The sequence below is a fragment of the Kryptolebias marmoratus genome, linkage group LG15 (genome assembly GCF_001649575.2).
Source record: "Kryptolebias marmoratus isolate JLee-2015 linkage group LG15, ASM164957v2, whole genome shotgun sequence".
Classification (NCBI taxonomy): Eukaryota; Metazoa; Chordata; class Actinopteri; order Cyprinodontiformes; family Rivulidae; genus Kryptolebias; species Kryptolebias marmoratus.
In genome coordinates this window covers 14,637,129-14,657,852 of record NC_051444.1, presented here as the reverse complement: position 1 = coordinate 14,657,852, position 20,724 = coordinate 14,637,129, and the positions used below count along the sequence as shown (strand labels likewise).

Here is a 20,724-nt window from a genome sequence, read left to right as displayed (position 1 = left end):
AGAGTTGATATTCCGACAGTTTCAAGGGGAATAAAAGTGTCTCCACACAAATTGTTGGCAGTTAATGAAGAAAGATGCATAGTCCTAAAAAAATAAATCAGTTGTTTTGTTTTTCTTTTTTTAAAGACAAAAAAAGGATTAAATTACTTCTACGCCCAACCTACACCCTCCCGCCATGGTTTAACACAATAACACATTCAGTATAAAACACGATTTGTCTTCATTAATGATAGAGGAAGGGGAGCAGAGTAATGTTTCATTCTGCTGCCCTTTTTTTTCCCCCCATTGCTGTACCCATCACTCCCCACATGCTCGCCTCTTCGCAACATTTGGGCTGCTGTTATTATTCACAGTTGGACCGTCTTCTGGCAGGTATGCGATGGAATGTAAATTCCCTGCCTTGTTAGGGTGTTTGGAGGCTGTGTACTTGCGGTTTGGTTAATCACTCATCCCTGCTCCCCTCCACCCCGCACTGAAAATTTGCACTTGCCACAACCTTTTTCCTGCCTCCGTCCTGGCAGCTCGGAAGGTGATGGATGAGTCTGGAGGTGAAGAGTGTAGAAGACGCATTACAATTTGACTATATATAAAGTGCCTGCAGGTGAGGTCAAGAGAAGGTGTGCTCGCGTCTGTCAGCCTGTGTATTTTGTTGGCGCGTACATATTCTCAGTCTCACACCCGCCCCCCCCAGTGTGGACAACCCATCATTGGAAAGCTGAGCCTTGTCACAACAGGAATGAGATGACAAACCACTGTTACTGAATCTTCCTGCCCTCTGTTAGAAACTCCTTTTTTCGCTTGGCTCCTGGCCAGCAGGACCTCAAACTGTTAACACCAGGAGATCAGAGGCAGCATTGTCGCTTTCTTCCCCAGGTCTTAGGGAGCTTCATGGTTTTTTAATGAATCGTCATGGGCTTAATGATCCAGAAATATGAGACTTATATTTAATATCCTAAAATAAATAATTGATTCGCTCACAGTCGTTTGCTGGGGGCTTCCTTCAGGGTTAAAGCCAGCTGTTTGGAGGGTGCCATGGTTCTGTTTCCACTTGCCTGGTCCAATTTCTCTCTATGCTGTCCATCAAAGTGCAGCTCTGCCTCGTCCTCCTGGCCTGAGCTGCAACACCCCGCTGATAACCTTGCTGACAGCCCTCTTTCACGAGCCTCAAATGTCTCCTGCCGTCTTCCTCAGAGCGCTGCCACTGGTCTTATCTTTACTTGCACACATTGGCCACACACAACAGCACTGTAACCCTCCGTCACAGAGCTCAAAAACGGCGCTTCACCAGTTTGAGCCCCGTGGAAGCTCCTGCTGGCCGGCTGTCAGTAACCCATCTCCCTTTCTCTCAATATGAAGGAACGAGGGGGGTGAAAAAAAAAAAAAAAGACTTTGCTGTCATTTCATCTCCATCACCCATTTTCTGGGCACCGCTTTCTTTTAAATACAAAGACACCATATTTCAAAATAGATCTGCGCCTTTGAAAAGGAGTTGGACCGTATAATGTGACGGAAACGGTGTGCAGAGAATTATGAGGTGGCATTTCGCTTCCCCCGGAGCATTACATCGTTGTTATCTGTAATAATTTGACTGCGGACGGAGCAAACATGTTTTCAGGAGGGTCTGCTTTTGTTTGCAGAGCTCCTCTGCTCATAATACGCAGCGTAAACATTACAGTCTTCCAGCTTGTTGTGAATATGCATGCAATTAGCCAACCAAATTAAGTAGAACTAAATTAAATGCCAATGGTGAAAACAAGCATAGCTGCTGATTTATGGTGCTGCACTATTTACACCGATGAATGAGCTTATAAAAGGCTCCGCTAAACAAATACCTGGATTTAAATGTAGAGCCAGGAAAAACTAAGAGGAGGCAGGATTAAGAGGCTACCTTTGTTTGTTTACTGTTTCGATACTTTGCACTTTTTTTTTTTAGGTTGAACTGGACTGTCGAGGTAGCTGTGAAGCAAACAACTTCCCATTCATCCAAACCAAGCAGTAAACATAAAGCTGATTGCAAATTTTTCCCATTTAAATTCCTAACACTTGCTAATTTTGTGCTGTCAACTTCAGCGACAGATGATTTGTCGATTCGTAATCATTAATAAGCTTCTTTCCTAAATCAACAGAAGGAGTTGTTTGTTTATATGGATTGGGTATTATGCAGATGAGACGAGGCCTGTCGATTGCAATGCAATTTGATTAAACATCAAAACATACTGGATTTTTTTTTACATCCCCGCTCAGAAATACTCATTTGGCGCTGCAGTATTTTTGACTTAATTCAAAAGATAAAATGAAAATAAATGATTTAAAAACTGGATAAAAAACACTTTTAAAACAGAACTGCTGACCTGGAAACTTGCAATACTTCTCAGTCCAATAAAAAGTGATGCAACCAGAGTTATTTTTTTTTTAAAGAAAGCCTCACCTTGAATCAGTTTCATTTATTTCTACAGCGCTAAATTGCATTATGAAGTTGTGCAAACAAGTGAGCCTGAGCCACTTTCACCCACATCATCTCCTTGTCCCCACAGTGAGGCTGCAGAGTTCAGGCAGCCTTCTGCTCCCCAAACAATTACACGCTAATCTGGAATGTGAAATGAGTATTGTGGCTTTTAATCTCATAGCAAGAGAGTCCCCCACTTCGCCACAAAGTTGCGGCAGTTATATTATCATTCAGAGTTTTTGACATTCTGCCTCCAATGCACCACCTTTCCCATCATAATGGGGCAGCAAGCAGCCTCCTCCCTGCAACCACTTTTTTTTTCTAGATTAGCCCCCTGACAACCCCAGCCCAGCTTTTTAATTGCTTGTCGGATTGAATATTCTCCAGTTTCCCCCTTCATCTATCTTGCAGATATTGCTTCTCATTAAAATGTCCTGGATAAATCACTGTGCTACATTTTTTTTGGCAGAGTGGAAAATACACAAATCTGTAACGTCATGTTTGTGTTCTGCTTGAAAATGAGCCTGTGTGCCAACAATATCTGGTCACATGGTAGTCAGCTGCACTCCTTGGATTCAAAAAAAAAAAAGTTTAACTGTCAAATCTTAAAAATTCTAGGGTTTTGTGTTGATTAATAACGAACTCTGCAGATACTTTGACAGAGTTGTTGCTGTCAGTCAGGATTTACTTGACAGTTTCGACAGGGTGCTGCTTTTTTATAGTTCCAGATATGGATAGGCTTTACATCAACCAACTGATCCTTTTCCCGTTTGCCCCCATCATCAGTCAAATAATCCTGTCCTCACAATAAAATGTCTGACAAAACTGATAATTCACTGTAAATCTGACATATTCATGACATATTCACACAACAAAACAATCGAAACTTTGATGGATACTAAAACAGGCTGACTATATATCCTTCTTTAAACCATAGAACACAAAGCTGAAATGGCTGTAGATTTGTGTTGCAGCTTTGCTGATGACATTTTATGCCCTGTTGTAAGGTCTCCAGCACCATGGACAGTGGCATTTTAATAGTCCTAAACTCACATTGGTAGAAGGTTATTGAGATCTGGACAACCATTGTAAAATTGTGTTAACCCAACCTTCAAAGGAGTGTACAGTAGCTTTCCAAAACCATTACTGCTCGACCATATTTATTTGTTAGTCTTGGCCTCTGACACAGGTCCTCTTGGAATAAAAATAACAACCTCACCTCACCGTCTCATTCATTCTGTATTCATAGGTATTTAACAATTGGCCTTATGTTAAAAACAGATGTGATACTGCAGGGCTGCTCGATTTATCCTGCTAATGTTTCGTCTGGACATGAGGCATACATTATCTCAGGGGTAAAGCCTGTGTGGTGTCCATGGCCTGAATGGATTACTCTAATGTACATAACAGTGATAGATATTATCTGTGCTGCTCTTTATCTTAATATAGAGGCCTAAGGTCAGAGTAACAGCAGAGTGTATGCTGCTGCACTCTACCAGATATTGTCTGTAGCTTGCACTTTTAGACCATATAATTTGTATTGGTTCTCTGGATTATTAAGGTGTGCATTACACATCATTATAAATTAGATTTGAAAGAATATGAAGTTGTTTTCCATTTTTTAGTTATCTCTGGATACACTAAATGTCATTCAGACTGGGTCTAAGATTAATAAAGAAGGGAACTTGTAAAATGTCCATCCTTTTAGTGGAAGCTGGGGTTCCACATTCAAGTGATAACCCAGGTTCTGTGAATTAAGGTTTTTGTGGAAAAGTCATAAGCAATTAATATCTTATCTGACATGTTTATTCCACAAGAAATATACACAACTGCTGGTGGTGTAAAGGTTTATGACATAGTATTTGCATGATGTTTGAGATTGGAATCGGTTTAAAAGCAACAGTAAGCTTTGGTTTTGGCTTGTTTCTCCAAATTGACATAATTCAAAAACAGTCTACAACAGCTAAGATAACAATTGTCCATACCCTTTCCACTGTACCCCACTTCAAAAGATCTAAACCATTAACTATTAATTCAGCATAAAGCTTAACAGGAAAACCTTTGGATCATTTTTGTAACTGTAAGTCAGTATCACACTTGAAACTTGACCCAATGTGGAACCAATAACTCCAATTTCTCTTCTAAATCTAACCTCACTTCCTTTTCAGTCCTGTTCTATTCCTTCCTTTTCTAGTCTCCAGGTGCTGTTGATTCTTTAATGACAGTCTAACCCTGCTTTCTACCACAAAGCCTGGCATGTTCTGCTCATATCTACAGGATTTCTTGCTTACCACTTGTACCTTTTCTCTCTTTCCTCTGTTTTTCCCCCCTATCATTGCATCCCTTTCTTCACTCCCTTTGCTGTTGCCTGTTGTTGTCCTCTCTTTTCCTTCATCTCTCCTTCGGTGACCCTTGCAGTAGAGATTAAAGTGATCAAGGATCTACCGTGGCCCCCTCCTGTCGGCCAACTCAACACCATCCCTCCCCCAGCGGAGGAGCTAGAGTCTCCTTCCCAGACAGCTCAGCCGTCGCCAGGACAGACAAGCTGTGACCAGCACCACCATGGTGGGTGTTGGTGTCCAGCGTCTTTATCATTATTCTCCCCCACCCATTTTCAGTCCGTCTGTCCATCCATTCATCCATCCATCCATCCGTCCATCCGTTTAAGCAATTCAGGTTATCTCTAGGAACTAATTACTTCCTTGTATGTCTATTTATTGCTTTGTTTTGGGGGGGTTGTGTTGTTTTTTCAGAATTTTCATTTTTACATTTTGCTTCTAAACTACTTTTGGAGATGATCAGAACCATCTAGTCAAGCATGTGTAATTAAATAAAAACAGGATGTTAATTTGGAGGAGTTTAGCTTGGATTTTTCCCCTTGGTGACTTACCAAAAAAGGGTACATCTCTGAGATGCACTGAATAACACGACTTTGGGTATTAGCACTGTAGTGATTGCACTTTTCCATCTGGATTACATGTGGCAGAAAATCACTAACTCCTGTGCAGGTTTTAAAACTGAAGCCTCATTAGTTTTAATTGTGCTGAACTGCCTTTGCATGCATAATTGCCTTTTGTTGTGACCCCCATTTCCTCTTGTCAACATACTCATAACCATCCCAGATGTCCCTCTGACCTGCTGTTCACTACAAGTGCCTTATGTGAAGAAAAAAAGTCAGACTCATTTGGCGCGACTTGAGTTGTTGACTCGTTGCCATATTTATCATCATAATGGACACAATAGACAAGTAATCCCCCTCTTTTTTTAACTCGGAGTGATATCAGTTGTAATTTTTTGAAGTCTTGAACACAGTCACACTCTGACTGCTTTAATTATCCAGAGGAAAGAAGGACATGTTGCAGAACTAATGCTAGGAATGGGATTTCCCCTGACAGAGTGGGAAGGCTTAGAGTGGGGCCATGTAAGAGGACACCACTGTGTGCTATAGGCGAGGACAGGGCAAGGAGCTGATTTATGTCCATAAATCCATGGGAAAGGTTCTGGTTCCCCGTTTGGCTGGAGTGGGTTTCAAATAGGCATCCAGCTGTAAAGTGATCCTCTTTCTGTCTCAGCAAGTAAGACCCAAGTCTACATCTTTTTAGGTCAAAGGTCAATGTGGCAGACACATGTTGGGGGGGGGGGTGATGCCCTTTGTGACTCTTGTGAATACAGTTGTAATGCTCTCTATTGACCTCAGAGTGTTTGCAGACCCCCACTTGCACACAAAGACATCAGTCATACATTAAACACAGAGTTATTTACATACGCCAGGCTGGCTCAAAAGAGGGTTAAAACTTTAGGTTCTCTGAGTTTATAAATGTCTTTCCCCCAATAGGTTTGTTCTTGCAGAAATGAGAACAATATCCAGTCTGACGGCCTTGTCATTTCATAGTCATTATCAAAACTGAAATGCAGATTGGCAGAGAAGATATTACATCTACATATAAATGGGGGCACATTTGTCTGGGTATAATAAAGACCCTTTCCCCTTTGTTTTTTTTTTGTATGAATTAATTATTCACACTTTAAAGCATTTCTCTTTCACTCCGCTTCCTCAAGTGTTAGACGGGTGGAGGAAAAAAAAAGTAATTGAAAGATATACAGATTGAGTTTTAAACAGATTCTCTAACTGGCACTTTGGAGGCTCGGTCCTTTGTTTTGGAAAACCTAATTAGAGTTTCGTTTTGAAACCTTTATAAAAGAGGAGAGCATATTTCTAAATGGAGGAATCTTCAGAGATTTGACTTTATAGATTCATCAGCAGCAGAGCTCTAAAACTATTTTATTCACAGCCATCTAACAAATCAGTATTTGAGTCCCTGGTGTGCATAATTATTATCAACATAAGTTTTTTGTTTTTTTTTTAATTCTCCCTTTTTAACACTACAAATTTCTCAGGTCCAAGACCATTCTAATTTTTCTTTTATGTGCAGTGGATTCTAATGAGATGCAGACCTGTTAATCGTTCCACACATCCTAACTAGAAAACTTAATTTTCATCTCACAATGCAGCAGCCGGTGACACACGTCGCCCCTTGGAGTAGTCATCCTTTTTGATAGGAGTATCATTAGCAAATGAGAATTAATTAGCCAACTTAATTAGAGAAATTTGCACAGTAGTGTGTGCAGCTGGGGATAGAGGGTAGTTGAGTTGTTCAGAGTCCTTGGCAATAAATGTTGCTTTATCTTTGGTTTGGCCTTTAAAAAGTTGCCATTCTCTTTTCTATTACCTCCATATTTAGGTTTTCTTGTGCCGTTGAATGGCAACTGTAAGACATCCCATCATTGTTCTCATGACATTCTTTTTGTGTTGGGCTGAGCTTTGTCCTGCTCTGTTTTACAGTGGTTTATTATGTTGATGTGCTTTGCTTTAATTGTGGAAATGTCCTTTTGACATTTACGTTCATCTGGTGCCAAACAAATCGCCTCGCTCTCACAGAAGCACTTCTCCCTCGCCGTTTTCCTCTGCGTTTTGCTTCTTTATAGCGTTTTCTGAAGGAAGCTACGTGCAGGAGGGGGACAGGTCTCTCAGCCATCAGTCACCATCTCACTGACAGTTCAGTCTGATGCACAGATTCCATTTGCTGCACTTTACAAGCCGCAGTGCTGATAACAAACCCAGATACCCCTGCGCATTTCAGTGTGTGTCTTTCGTGTGCATGTGCCCATGCGTGTGTGCATGTTTTCACACTCCCATCCCTCTTAAGCTGCCTCTCAGGCCTTTTGTTCTCCTGCGAGCCAATCCTCCTGTCAATCTCCTGTCGGCCATGTCTCGGACCGTGCGGCTCCAGAGAATGAGAGAGGGGAATTGGTTTGCCTCATTCCCAATTGTATTCAGCCTTAGACCATAACTTTGCAACAGTTTGAAGCTATTTTAGGTGAGCCTGGCAAACAAGGCAGACATGAGTCCATTCACACTTGAACAAATATAATGATGGCTTTAGTTGTCTTTTCTTCAGAGTAATGCTTTTTCTTGTGGAACTGTGCTCGCTCCCTGCGGAAAAGATTCCGCTCTGAAAGGTAAGGTTGATTGAATGAGCTCCCTAAAGACATGCTTCTAAACCATTACTTGGTGGTGAAGCTCCCCCCAAAAAAAAGTTTACTCTAGGTCACAAAAGGCCCTAATGCAATTTGGCAAGAGGACAAATTAGTTTTCACCGAATGGAAAGCATGAAGAGCTCAGGTGATGAACTGTGTGAGGAAAAACCAAGATGGCCGCTGTCATAAGCGTTCCAGGAGAGAGAGTCAGCTGACTTCTTTTTTTTACTTTTTAGATGCATTCCTCTACATTCTGTTTTCCATTTTCTATCACTGACAAGCAGGAGTGAATGGAGCAGAAGAAATTTAGTTTTTATTTATTTATTTATTTACTTTATTTACCATTTATTTAACCAGGTGAGTCCCATTGAGATCACAAGATCTCTTTTCAAGGGCGCCCTGTGCCTGAAGCAGCAGTTTGAGAGGCAGGTTCAGAGTGTGTTAGATGGAGAGATAAAAAGAGAGTGTGACAGGGAGAAGAAGAGGGAGAGAAGTGGGACCAAGCATATGCAAACAGGAAGAGCGAAATTGAAAGCGAAGTGGAGAAGAGCAATTGGCCGCATCTTCATGTTGTGATCTGTCAGCGTTGACAGGGGCTGAGTGGAGCAAACATGCATCTCCTGTGTCCCCTTGGTCAGTTTCCATGGAAACGCTATTTCTCACCCGAACACATGTACAGTATTTTTGTCTGCCTATTTTACGTTCCCAGCAGTCAGCATGAGGCTTATATGAGGATATGATAGAATGGAGAACTTAGAATGTCTTTTGGATCTGCTTGCATGCAACGCAGGAGCATCATTTGACTGCCTGCAGCCTAAACATCGCGCCGCGGGAAATGGAGCAGCTACTCATATTCTTCCACGGGTCCGAGATTAGACCCACAATTTACCCAGCTGTCATGCAGTGGTACAATTTGGCTGTCATTGCAAGAGTCAGACGTAGCCCTATAACAAACAGGAGTGCAGAGGCCAAGATAACAATCAGCCATTTGGAATAATCATGTCCATGAGTTTGTGTTTAAGGAAACGCATCAGTGAGCTTAAGGCCAACGAGTTCAACCCAGGGTTGAGTATGGAGGTTAAGGGGAGCCCCTGGTGGTTGGACCGAAACCAGCAGCAATCTGTCTCAGCAGACTTATAAGATGCTAGTGAATCATGCTCAGTCACAGCCAATTACAGGAAAGGGAAATGTGCTGTGCATTGTAATAAAAAAAAGCACCAGTGATACAAAAAAGTGAGAAATGAATTCCTGATTACAGGCATTCCTCGGGGTAATAAGATGTAATATGTAGAATAATGTAACCAGAAAAAAGAAAAAGAAAAGTCCTGCTTTACCAATATACATTATATTTTGTCCATTTTTACATAATGTGTCTGTAAGTGCTTTCTTTTTCAAGGAGTTAAATTATATTTTGTAATTATGTATATATGACTGGGGCCAAAACAATATTCTCGTCTGAAATGGAAGAGGGGAGATGCAAAGTCTCACAAAGACAAAATGTTTCAAAAGTCTTTTACACCCAAGTACTTCAAAACTCATGAAAAACAATTAGCTAATAATCTCTTTAAATTGCAAAACCCCTAGAGTTACAGATTTCTACCTACTGTTCAAATTGTTACTGTAGAAAAGTTCGTGTTTTTGTAGTTGTCTCCTAAAGCTAGCTAAAATGAGTTTAAAAGTAGCCTCATGTAGCCTAAGTGATTGACTTGAACTGCCAGCCCTTCAACTCAGTGTGATGCAGGAGCACTCGGCAAACTCACAAACTGTACAGTGTAACGCAATCCTCAGAGTGGAATGCAGAGTCTAGACTTATGTATGTCCGTCTCCATCGACGTGCTGTTAGGATCACAGTGCCTGCCTGTCTGTCTGTCCGTCTGTCTGTCTGGACAGGCTGGGTAATTAAACACTGGATGCAAGACTGGCCATTAGTCAGTCTGGGCAACAAAAACAGACAGTGTGAAGTTTCATGCTGCATTAACCCCTTCCATCAGAGGCCTGGCTTTCCATGCGTGTCTTCAGCCTTAAAGCCGCCAACAATCCCGGCTAAAGCTTTGTCATACGTCTGATACTGCAAGCCACCCCTCTGTTATTGCTTGAGAAGCGCGTCAGTGGCTCTAAATAGTTTTCTTTTCCCAAAGCTTGGGGTGTTTTGACATCAATTATAGTGATGGATGACTGTGGAAAAATGGCTGGATTCCCCCCCTCACACAGTTGACCACCTCTCATGATCACTACTCCAACCTCCTCTGTCCAGTCTTTCAATCTCTCAGCCCTTTCATGGTGGTGTAACTGTACTTTTACTTGTCTTTCTCTCTCTCTCTCTCTCTCTCTCTCTCTCTTATGTTTGCCTCTGTAAATAAACATGCATGCTGATTTGGCAGAGATTACACTCGGTGTATTCTCTGGCTGTCATGTCACAGGTCACCTCATGCCCCCGCGTAGCATCAAACACTTCCCCGTGAAGCTGCCAAAAAAACTTGTCATGTCCACACCTGACCGTGGGAGTTTGAAAAGCCAGTTTACTGTTTAACTTGCAAAACTTTTATGTGAGATTTGTCTCTGTGTGTGTGTGTGTCCAGTTGTGAGTATTTGCTCATATGGGCTTTTCAGACGTGCTTGTTTGCACACTCGTGTGTACTTAAAAGAGCGAACATGCTCGCAAATACTGTAGCAGACACGGAGACATGGAGTGATTTGAATGCAATAAGAGACGGTTTGCATGTATGTGTTATTTTTTTCCTTTCACTGGAATGTGTACACAGTGGGGAAGTACAGATTTATGTCTCTTCCATAGTGTGTACACGTCCTTCAGTTGGATGAGTTCCACAAAGTGAATGTGTGGGTGTCTGTTTGCGAAAGCACAACCTGGATTTTGGTTCTCACACGTTTGCACTCGTCTACTTCAACAAATACATGTGACACTAATTTATATCGAAAGCTTTCCAAATATCTGCTGCCTGTTACGCTCACAAGTGACCTTAATTTGACTTTGAGATAAAGTGTGTGCACATTATGTAAAGTACTTTTTGTCTGGGCTGTAAAACTGATTTAAAGATATATCTATCCTTTCAGAATAAAATCTTTTCAGCTGTTTATATATGTGTGTATATATATATAATGTTTTTCTTTACAGTCCAATTTGATGGGGTGGAAAAGTCTCGGATGTCACCCACAAAGGATGGGAAAACCCGCCCTCTGCAGCGTCATTCCAGTGGCTGTCTGGTCAACACCAAAATGACTTCACTGGACCACAGCAACTCCTCTCTCGGGGAGAGGATTGACCCCACGATGCCTCTGGAAAGCCAGTTGTGAGTCTGATCTTGGCGCTTTTTGTTCATACTCCATTTTGCTCTCATTTTCTTTGAGCCTTTACCCTAATGTAATGCATCCTTGCCATTCTTTTTTCGTCCATCTCCTCTCCTCGCCACCGAGCGTAGCTGGTACCACGGAGCCATCAGCCGAACGGATGCAGAGTCTTTGCTCAGTCTGTGCAAGGAGGCCAGCTATCTTGTACGAAACAGCGAGACCAGCAAGAATGACTACTCCCTCTCACTTAAGTAAGGACAGTTCAACAACAAACCACAAACCATGTTGAATGGGATTTAGACAGAAAACATAGAGAGACAAATTGTATAGCAGCTACATATTCTTACTCACTGGTGGAGTACACCCTACGAACAAGTGAAATACCTGTCTCCAATTAGACTGATGACTCTTTTGTATGGTAATAACTTTACCCTTCAGACCTCTCTCACACCTTCTGTATATGATATCTCTGCTTTGCCCTTCACACCTCCTTGGTAAGCCCCCCCCCCCAACAGCTTCAGCCCCTCCTTTTGCTGATGTCCCCAAAACTCAGTTATTCGTGCCCTTTCATTGGCCCCACTTGACACTGTATCCAGCAGGGGCTCAAAGGAGCCACCCTGATTGGTTTAGTCTACAGTGTGGCACTTGGAAGAGGTGACTTTAGTATCGGGACCCACAGTGCAGTCACATCCTATTTCTTTGATGTAGCTGTAGGTTTTTTTTTTTTTTATTTTATTTTTTTCTACCAGGTGTTGGTCCAGGTGCTATGGCAACAGTCTCCAAAGCATCACCTAAAACTCTCAGAAAGCTTTCCGAAATCAAACGCAGTTAAGGTTGCTTCTGCTTTATAATCTGAACATCTTGCTTAGTGGTTTAGACTTTCACGTTTATTTGATCACAAAAAAGAAAGACTCAAACAAATGACAACTAGAACAATATCTGAAACTCTCCATCAACCCGAACACAAAAAGAAACCATGATCTGTAGAGTCATTGATCAGTCTAGTATTACAGCAGAGCTCATTATCCCGGAGGCTTATATTTCTTGGAAAGGAAAGAGAATTTTTATTTATGTTACTGTAGCTGCTTGTGTTACTTTCTTTCTTTTTTTTCCACTGAATGATCATCTGCTTATGCTTGAGCTGCTGCCTATTTTTCTGCTACAATTACTGATGAAAAGATGTTCTGGCAGACCTGCCACCCTGGAGTTTTGACTCACAAACCCAAGAACATATTGTTTGTCTGACTGGCAATGCACTAATCACTCCAAACGTCTGTACTGTAAAAGGTTTACAGTTAGGTTCTGTCAATCCATTTCTGTCAAGTAAATAGATTTAAAATAAAACAATGGGAAAGCATTTTAGGAACAAAGTTCTAGGAACAAAACTTTGGACAAATGTTCACGCACAAGGCTTAGGAATTTAAGTAAATAGTGTAATGTCATTTTAGGTGCTTGATTATTGAATGATTGGCCATTCCAGAATATTTCACTGTTTTACCTTCAACAGCTCTCAAGTTGTTTTCTCAACCTGCTTCGGGTCTTTGTCTGCCTAAAACGTTAAGTCTTGTTGAAGTAAGATTGCTGGATTTGCCTGAATCTGAGCAGACAGTGCATCCTGTTCACTTCAGAATTCATTTAGCTGCCTTTTTCTTCTGTCATATAATCAATGAACCCCGATGATGCAGCTTTGTGAGAATCTTTGTTTGCCCCGTCCATTACACTGCCTATAGATGTGTTTTAAAGAAGATTTTTTTAAATGCTTCAGATCATTAGTTGCACAACTTCTTCATACTTTTTAGTGCAAGCTAATCTTAGCTCTGTCCAAAAGCAGCTGGCTTTCTTTGTTTTCTGACAGTATGTAATCAGGCTTTTGTATCTTTGCATAGTTTGGGGTCAGAAATTATTTATATCTTAAGCTGTTGCTTAACCTTCCACCATCTTAGTTCTTTTTTTTTTAGAATGTACCAAACTTTCACTGCTAATAATCCTGCTAAATCTCATCTTTATTCTGTTTTTTGACATTATAAATCAATCATGGTCAATATAAATGGGCCTTTTTGATAGAATAAAAAAAACCACTCTTCAATGAAAAAGTGAAAACTGATTCCTACCAAGTGATGCCAGTTAAATAAAACTATGTAATGTCAAATAAGTGACTGCATAAATATTCACTCCATTTAAAGTGGTTGTCCTAATTCGACAGAGGTCCTGGCACTTGGTGGTAGTAGTCTCACGATGAGTGAAATGGGAATCACCTGAGGGCAGTGGATGTGTCTCAAGTGAACACCTGTGTCTGGAAGCTCTGTTCACTGGTTAATCAGTACTCCTGGCTACCATTACACCATGATGACTTCAGAACACTCCAAGCAACTCCGAGAAAAGTTTATTGAAAAGTACAAGTCAAAGAATGGATACAAAAAGGATTCCCAAGGTCCTAAACATCCCCAGGAGGTCTGTCAATCCATAATCAAGAAATGGAAGAAATATGGGGCATGTAAAGAGCAGGCCGTCCTCAAACAGTAACAGTAACAGTGCAAAATGGAGAATACTGGGAGAGGCCACCAAGACCCCTGTGAGCACTCTGAAGGAGGTCCAAGCTTCTGCAGGTGAGATGGGAGAGACTGTACATATAACAACTCTTGCCCAGGTTCGACACCAGTCTGAGTTTTATGGGAAAGTGGCAAAGAGGAAGTCTATGTTGAAGAAAACAGAGTCTGCCAAACAGCATGTGGAAGTCTTCATGGTCAAGTGCTTCTCGGCAGCTGGCCCTTTGAAAGCTTGTAGAGGGTAAAATGAAATCCTACAAAATATAAAGAAATCCTTGAGAACAATCTGATACTTTCTGCAAACAAACTACAGCTTGGGAAAAGGTTTATTTTCCAGCAAGACAATGACCCAAAGCCTACAGTAAAACTACACAAAAATGGTTTATAGACAACAAGGTGAATGTTCTGGAGTGGCCGAGTCAAAATCCAGACCTACATCCAACAGAGAATTGGTGGCTACACTTGAGAAGGGCTGCTCATGCCCATTCCCCACACAACCTGTCAGAGCTTAAGCAGTTTTGTGAAGAAGAATGGAGTCAAATTCCAGTGTCCAGATGTGCAAGACTGATTAAAACACGTCTGGACAGACTCAGTGCTGAGACTGCAGCCAGAGGTGCTTGTACCGAAATCTGATGTGAAGGGAGTGAATATTTATACAGTTAGTTATTTTACATTATATATTTTTAATGTAATTAGTATTACTTTGTATAAATTTAATTTCACTTTGACATTGAAGTGTTTTTTTGTTAAAAATGCCAGTTTATATTGACAATGACTGATTTATGATGACAATAAAAGCATTAAACTTCCAAGGGGATGAATACTTTTAATATGTAATTAGAAGTCAAGGTAGCAACATAAAATTTTCTTAAAAACCTGGTTACTGTGAATGTACAACATTTTTATTTAATTGTTTTTTTTAAAGGCTGTACAGAGAAAGAAAATCCTGCCTCACAAAATATTTTAATGCAAAAATGCAAAGAATTTATTCCTGGAACTAGATGAGATATATCTGTAGAAATATTAATTTAAGACCTGCGGGTTAACTAACATTTCAAATCTTTAGCATTTTTTTTTTACTACAAAGTCACCTAGAATTAATCCACACATTTGTACTGCAGGTGTGAACAAGAGATTAGCTAACGTCAGGGTTTTATGGCCACAAATGAAATATCTGATTGCTGGATTATAGGATTTACTGGCAACACGTGACAGAAATTTTTCTATTATTAATATTTATTTTATTTTTTTCCTCCTCAGACTGAACTCAACTATTCAGTAAGAAGAGTGTTATAATACCCATTCAGTGTCAGGTGAAGGCATGTTTAACCTTCGCAATGATGCCGACATCACCATTACTGGTGAGCTGCATTATTAAAAACTCATAGTGGGGAGTTACTAATTTTATTTTGCAACTAAACCTGAGTCACAGGATGCCTTCTGTTGTGCCTGTAGTAGTTGTTTATTAAACTGAAGTGGAAGAGATGTAAGGCTACGCTGAGAGGATTGTTTCTGTCTGTGCAGTGAAGTTATTTAATCTCACTGACACAGACCTTAACGCTCAGCCAATAGAAATGCTCTTTTTTTCCCCCCACTGTTAGTTCTGGAGCCATTCCTGAAACTTTTCATGGCCATAAGCAGGAAAGGATTTAGAGGTGCACTGAGCTGACACTTACAAGGCTGGCTTTAATGGGAGCAGATGCTGAAGATGTAAGAAACAGAAGAGCTTAGAAGTAACTGTTAAATCTTGGCGTCAAGCCGAAGGCGCTCGCGTTTGTTTAAAGTTGAATTGTTCTGCGTGTGTGTGTGTGTGTGCAGACCAAAGAACTGACAGAGCAAAAGCACCCGCTGCAGAGTAGCAGCACAAACTCATCATCCACATATAATATCATCCTGATGGTTTCTGCTTTTGGTTGTCGCGGAACGTCGTGTTTGCGACTTTGACATCAGTCATAACGAAGCTCAGAGAACAATCCCGTTGTCGGGAATGACAGGTTCTGCCACCCTGCAGGCAGAGGTGGCTCTGAGTTCAGCCCCCTTACACAAACGCGCCTGCTGCCACAGAAAATGAGTGGAAACCCGAGGTGAAGAGCCTCCATGTCTGAGGTCACTGAAAAATGTATGAGGCCACGAGGTGGCACAAATGTGTATTGCATTATTGATAAGGACAGACATTGCTAAGACCTCCAGCCTCTTGAATCCCCTGGCCCCAACGGAAAGCGTTTCCTGTCAGTTTTGCTACCCTCATCTCTTTTTTTTCCCCTCTTCACCTGTCCCACACCTCTTTTTTTCCCTCTTTTTCTTCCTTTTAATGTGTGTGAAACATTTTAACCCCCTCACAGTTTTCCCAGAGCACCGGTGATGTCTTATTTCTCACCTCAAACGTACGTCTGCGTACCTTGTTTCCACAGTCTGAGACACTGTCAGAGAATGATGAATTAATAAAACACATCTAGCAGATTCAGTTTGAATCCCAGACATAAAGAAACTAAGACATCAATTAAAAACAGTTCAATAAAAAACATGTCTGAACATGTTTATGTATCAATCACCCCCAGTAGGAGTTTCAACATATGTCACTTTGCTCACATGTGAAATAACAGACACATTACCAGATGCGCGGCAGTGCTTTAAAAGGTCACCGCTTCTGCTCAGGGTCATTATCATTTTGGCTGATGGGCTCTGCCATTTCTGATGCGGTGGATTCATAACACAGACGGCATCATTCACAAAGCAATCCAATATGTTGAAGGTGGAGATAAGCTGTCAGGCTGATCCCGCTCTGAGAGCTACTCGGTTCAAATCAAAGTCATAAACCTCAATAAGCACGGCAGCAGACCTCCCCAGTGAGATTCATCCTGATTACACAAATAAGAGGGTCCATAAACACAGGGATATGATAACACCACAAAGGCCTGTCAACTCCAACACAGCCCCGTATTCATTTTATCAGCAACGCTGCCGTGTCTCTGCGTTGTCCTGGTTTCTGCCTCCGCAGAGCTGCGACATGATAAGGAGCTCTGAACACCAGCTGGGAATCTAAAAATGATGCTATTGATGTGTTTGCCTTTTTTAACGGTAGTTCTGTGTAACCTTCCGCCCTCCTCCCAGCATTCCTTCATCAAACACACTTTGCAAGGAAGATTGTTTTTTTTTTCTTCTTTGTCTTTTTTTTTTGTGTGTATTTTAAATAATCTTTGATGACACCACTTGCAAAATCATCAAGCTGGAGAGAGGTGCAGCTGTGCTGCCCTCGTCAAATCATAATAAACTTGTTAATGACACTCTCAGATATGGGAGCCAGAGGCGCCGTAATGGAGCAGTCTGATAGTTTTGTTTACTCCAGTTTTATAGCTCAGTAAATCTGCGGCGCTCTTAACTCATCTTGTCTATATATAAAAAAAAGGCTTTTTAGCTTTGAAATAGTTCCACTGTTTTCCATCAGCTTCCATATAAAGTCCATGAGAGTTCACATTCTTTATGTATTCACCATTATCTCCAAGTTAACACAGTGTTTCTAAAAGCAGTGTTGGTCTCATTTATTGGAATCAGTATTAATGTCTTCTCATTGTTGATAGATGTCCTTAAGTTGAACCCACTAGATTCTTTTTTTATCTCATTTCATGTTGTTCATCAGGGAGAGAACACAACCACCAGCTTTAGTTATGCAATTACATGATAAGTAAAGAGTAGACTTACATTTAAGATGCCTATAGCCAACTTCTTGCTCCTGTTTATCGCAGATAACGGACTGCAGCTCTTCTGTTATTTACCACAGGCATATACAGACTAATGGGAAACATATGGATCTGGTTTGCCGTTATCAAAAGTACAAACTGATACATGAGACAGTGGTTGTAAAAAAAAAAAAAAAAAAATCACTGGCGGCCTGGGCAGCTTTGTTTAGCTGGAAGACAAAAAATACTCTTGCTTTTTAATTGTGTTGATAAAAAGATTAATGCCCCCACAAACACAAAACCTCACATATACTTACTGCGGCTGTAAAGATGAACTGATTTGCATTTTACACACATAAACACACGCACGACGCGAGAGCATCAGTAAGGCAGCCGTGAACAGATGCATCGGCTTTTAGATCGTTGCACTAAAAAACCCTTCAATCCTTTTAATTCTAAGATGAAAGTCTGCAACACCGAAATGCAAACTGACATGTTTGTAAAATAGTTTCTTCTTCTGTCAGAAGTTACTTCTCAGACAGGTAAAGACACGAGCTAATGCCAAACAGGTGGGAAATTCAGTGAGCTGAAAACGAGCGTTGCACAGTACGTGGACATCCCATAATGTCTGTCAATACGTTTGAGCCTAAAGCAATCGTAACTTGTTTAGAAAGCAATATCTGATGACTGAATGAGCTATTATGGTAATGTGTTTCTTACAGACAGATGATCCTAAGTGTATTTTTACAAGACGGCGTGAACATTTGTTCGGTATCCATTTTGTTTCTTACAGCTGTTGCATCACTTAACAACTTAAAAAAAAAAAAAAGCAGAGATTTCTATTTGAAAGGAGGGGATTACTGGCAAGCTGTAAAATGTATTGATCAAAAGCTCCTTGCACACAGGGAGCTTTTAATTTGCTGTGCATTTATTGCTGTAGCTTAAGTGATTTATCCTGGGGGTTCATTAGTCTCATCCTTTTGCACCGCAAGGGAAAACCCTGCACCTTAAGCAGCCTGCCTTTTTTATTTTTTTTTTTTAGCCTGCCCTCCCCAGGTGACTCCAAAGTTATCAGAGGTAATCCAGCTTTCAGAACAATGGTACGTACTGGAGGGGACAGCTAATATGGGAATAAAAGAGGAAAGGGTTTTTAATGAGAGGTGATCTGTAGGGGATCCTGGATATTGTAGCTTTTTACATGCCTGAGCTGATTAAAGCCGCAGTAGCGGGTTGGTCGCAGTCTTAGAGCGAACTAATTTGTCTGGCAATTCTCTTTAGACTCGAATACCTCATGAGAGACATTAAACACTTTGGTGATCCCCTGACCGGTTGTGTTTAGCAGACGCTAAAACACCAACAACCTGAACTCACATGACCTCAGTAGTCTGCAGTGTAAACATCAGCTTCTCAATCTTGTTTTCAATGAGCTGAGCATGTCTCCGTGTTCCTCCGTCTGCAGGAGCAGCCAGGGCTTCATGCATATGAAGCTGTCGCGGACAAAGGAGAGCAAGTACGTCCTGGGCCAGAACAGCTGCCCTTTCGACAGCGTGCCTGAGATCATCCACTTCTACTCCAGCCGCAAGCTGCCCATCAAGGGTGCCGAACACATGTCCCTGCTCTACCCTGTAGCCATCAGGACACTATAGTGCTTCAGGTCATCTGTCCGTTCAGAACTCAGTGGGACGCCCGGTGGCTCCACACTTCCTGCTTCCTCTGGGCAGAACACCCACCACAGGAGCACCAACAGTGGCATCGGAAACTGCTGATCCTGACTCACCTCGTCGGCCGACAGAGTCCAAACCTGTTTTGAAGGCCTCCTTTATACTGTCTCATCCAAACAGACTTTTTAACTAATGATTTTTTGGGGGGTTTTTTTGTTTTGTTTGTTGTATTTTATTTTATTTATCATGAATATCCATTTATTACATTAGAGACTGACATTCTGAAGAGCATCATTTCAGTAACTGTTGACCTGAGGACCCAGAGCACTTATCACTCAAAGAAAAAGAGAGGTACAACACATCATCGGTCACTGGAATCAGTCTTGTATCAGAAACTGTCGTACCTTTTTTTCAATAAGTTCACCCTTTCAACAACAGTTTGAGCTTCTCATTTGGATTGGCACTGTTGATACAATAATTATATTTGAAGGGGGACTTGAAGATTGTAAGGGAAGCAGCATTTACGATGCATGTCGAGCGGTATCGTCCCCGTGGGCCCCATACGGCGGCCAGGGTATTAAATAAACTGACCAAGTTTGAGTGGTGCGTCCCCAGCCGCGTGTAAACGACAGGCCTGCGAGCCGGGCAGACTGATCTCTCTATGTTGTCACAGCGCATGTTGTCCGCCATCCATCACTGAGTGGGTGCATCACACCGGTGACAGTGTAAGTACCACAGTGGTGAGACGAGCAGGAAAAGCATGATGGATGGGTCAACCCATCTGACACAGTACAATTGGCTGAAGCAAGAGTCCAGAGCCTGTCCAAATGGACCAAATTACCCCCACCGCCCATGTGTGGAATGGCTTTGCATCGGGAGAATGAAATATGCCTGCATTGTCTACCTCAGAAAATCAATTTCATTCCCCCATCTGCAGATCAATAGGTACAATGGGATTGCAGCCATCGATCTGCTGGCCCCGCAACATTCCCTATTCCCCTAAAATTGTGTCATTGCTTTTAGGAATATGTTTTTTTATTATATATATATATATATATATATATATATATATATATATATATATATATATATATATATATATATATATATGTATACAGGTGATCAGATTGATTAAAAAATAGCTTTTTTCAGATCAGCAATTGTATGTATAGTCACTGTTATATTACTGTGTGATGTCAGTAACAGATGTTTGCTTAATGCCTTATAATGCATGGGTCAAATCAGTCTGCTAGATCAGCTAATTTCCAATTCTGCTTCTAATGATTGTTCTGTGACTGTTATTTATTCTGGGGTAATTATTACTGACGTTCTGCTCCCTTGTGGTTGGCCCATCAGCCCACTTCGCCCTGGCTGTTCCGTGTTGATTGCCTTTTTTTTATTTTTTTGGGGGGGGGGGACTTTTGCTTCAGCCTCATTTGATGTGACCGCCTTGCATTTTAGTTGTTTCTTGTTCTGCTGCGTGCACGTCTGCCTCGGCGGTTCGACTCTGAGACACGGGTCTGCTGCTTCCTCTGACCGACAAGCCTCCC

The 20,724-nt window shown here is 41.4% G+C and overlaps 1 protein-coding gene across 5 annotated transcripts in view; it reads left to right on the top strand.

Annotated features, from left to right (window-relative positions):
* zgc:158464 (uncharacterized protein LOC791139 homolog) overlaps positions 1 to 20,238 on the top strand; it is an 83,122-nt gene extending 62,884 nt beyond the window's left edge. For 2 of the 5 annotated variants that reach the window (XM_025007529.2, XM_037979845.1), the window contains 4 exons: positions 4,865 to 5,011; positions 11,118 to 11,292; positions 11,422 to 11,541; positions 18,973 to 20,238. In XM_025007529.2, coding sequence (XP_024863297.1) covers positions 4,865 to 5,011; positions 11,118 to 11,292; positions 11,422 to 11,541; positions 18,973 to 19,159 — 629 coding nt within the window. In that variant the 3' untranslated portion in view covers positions 19,160 to 20,238. The remainder of the gene's footprint in view (positions 1 to 4,864; positions 5,012 to 11,117; positions 11,293 to 11,421; positions 11,542 to 18,972) is intronic. The other 3 variants (XM_017423649.3, XM_017423650.3, XM_017423651.3) reach the window with 3 other exon arrangements.
* Positions 20,239 to 20,724: the final 486 nt, after the last annotated feature.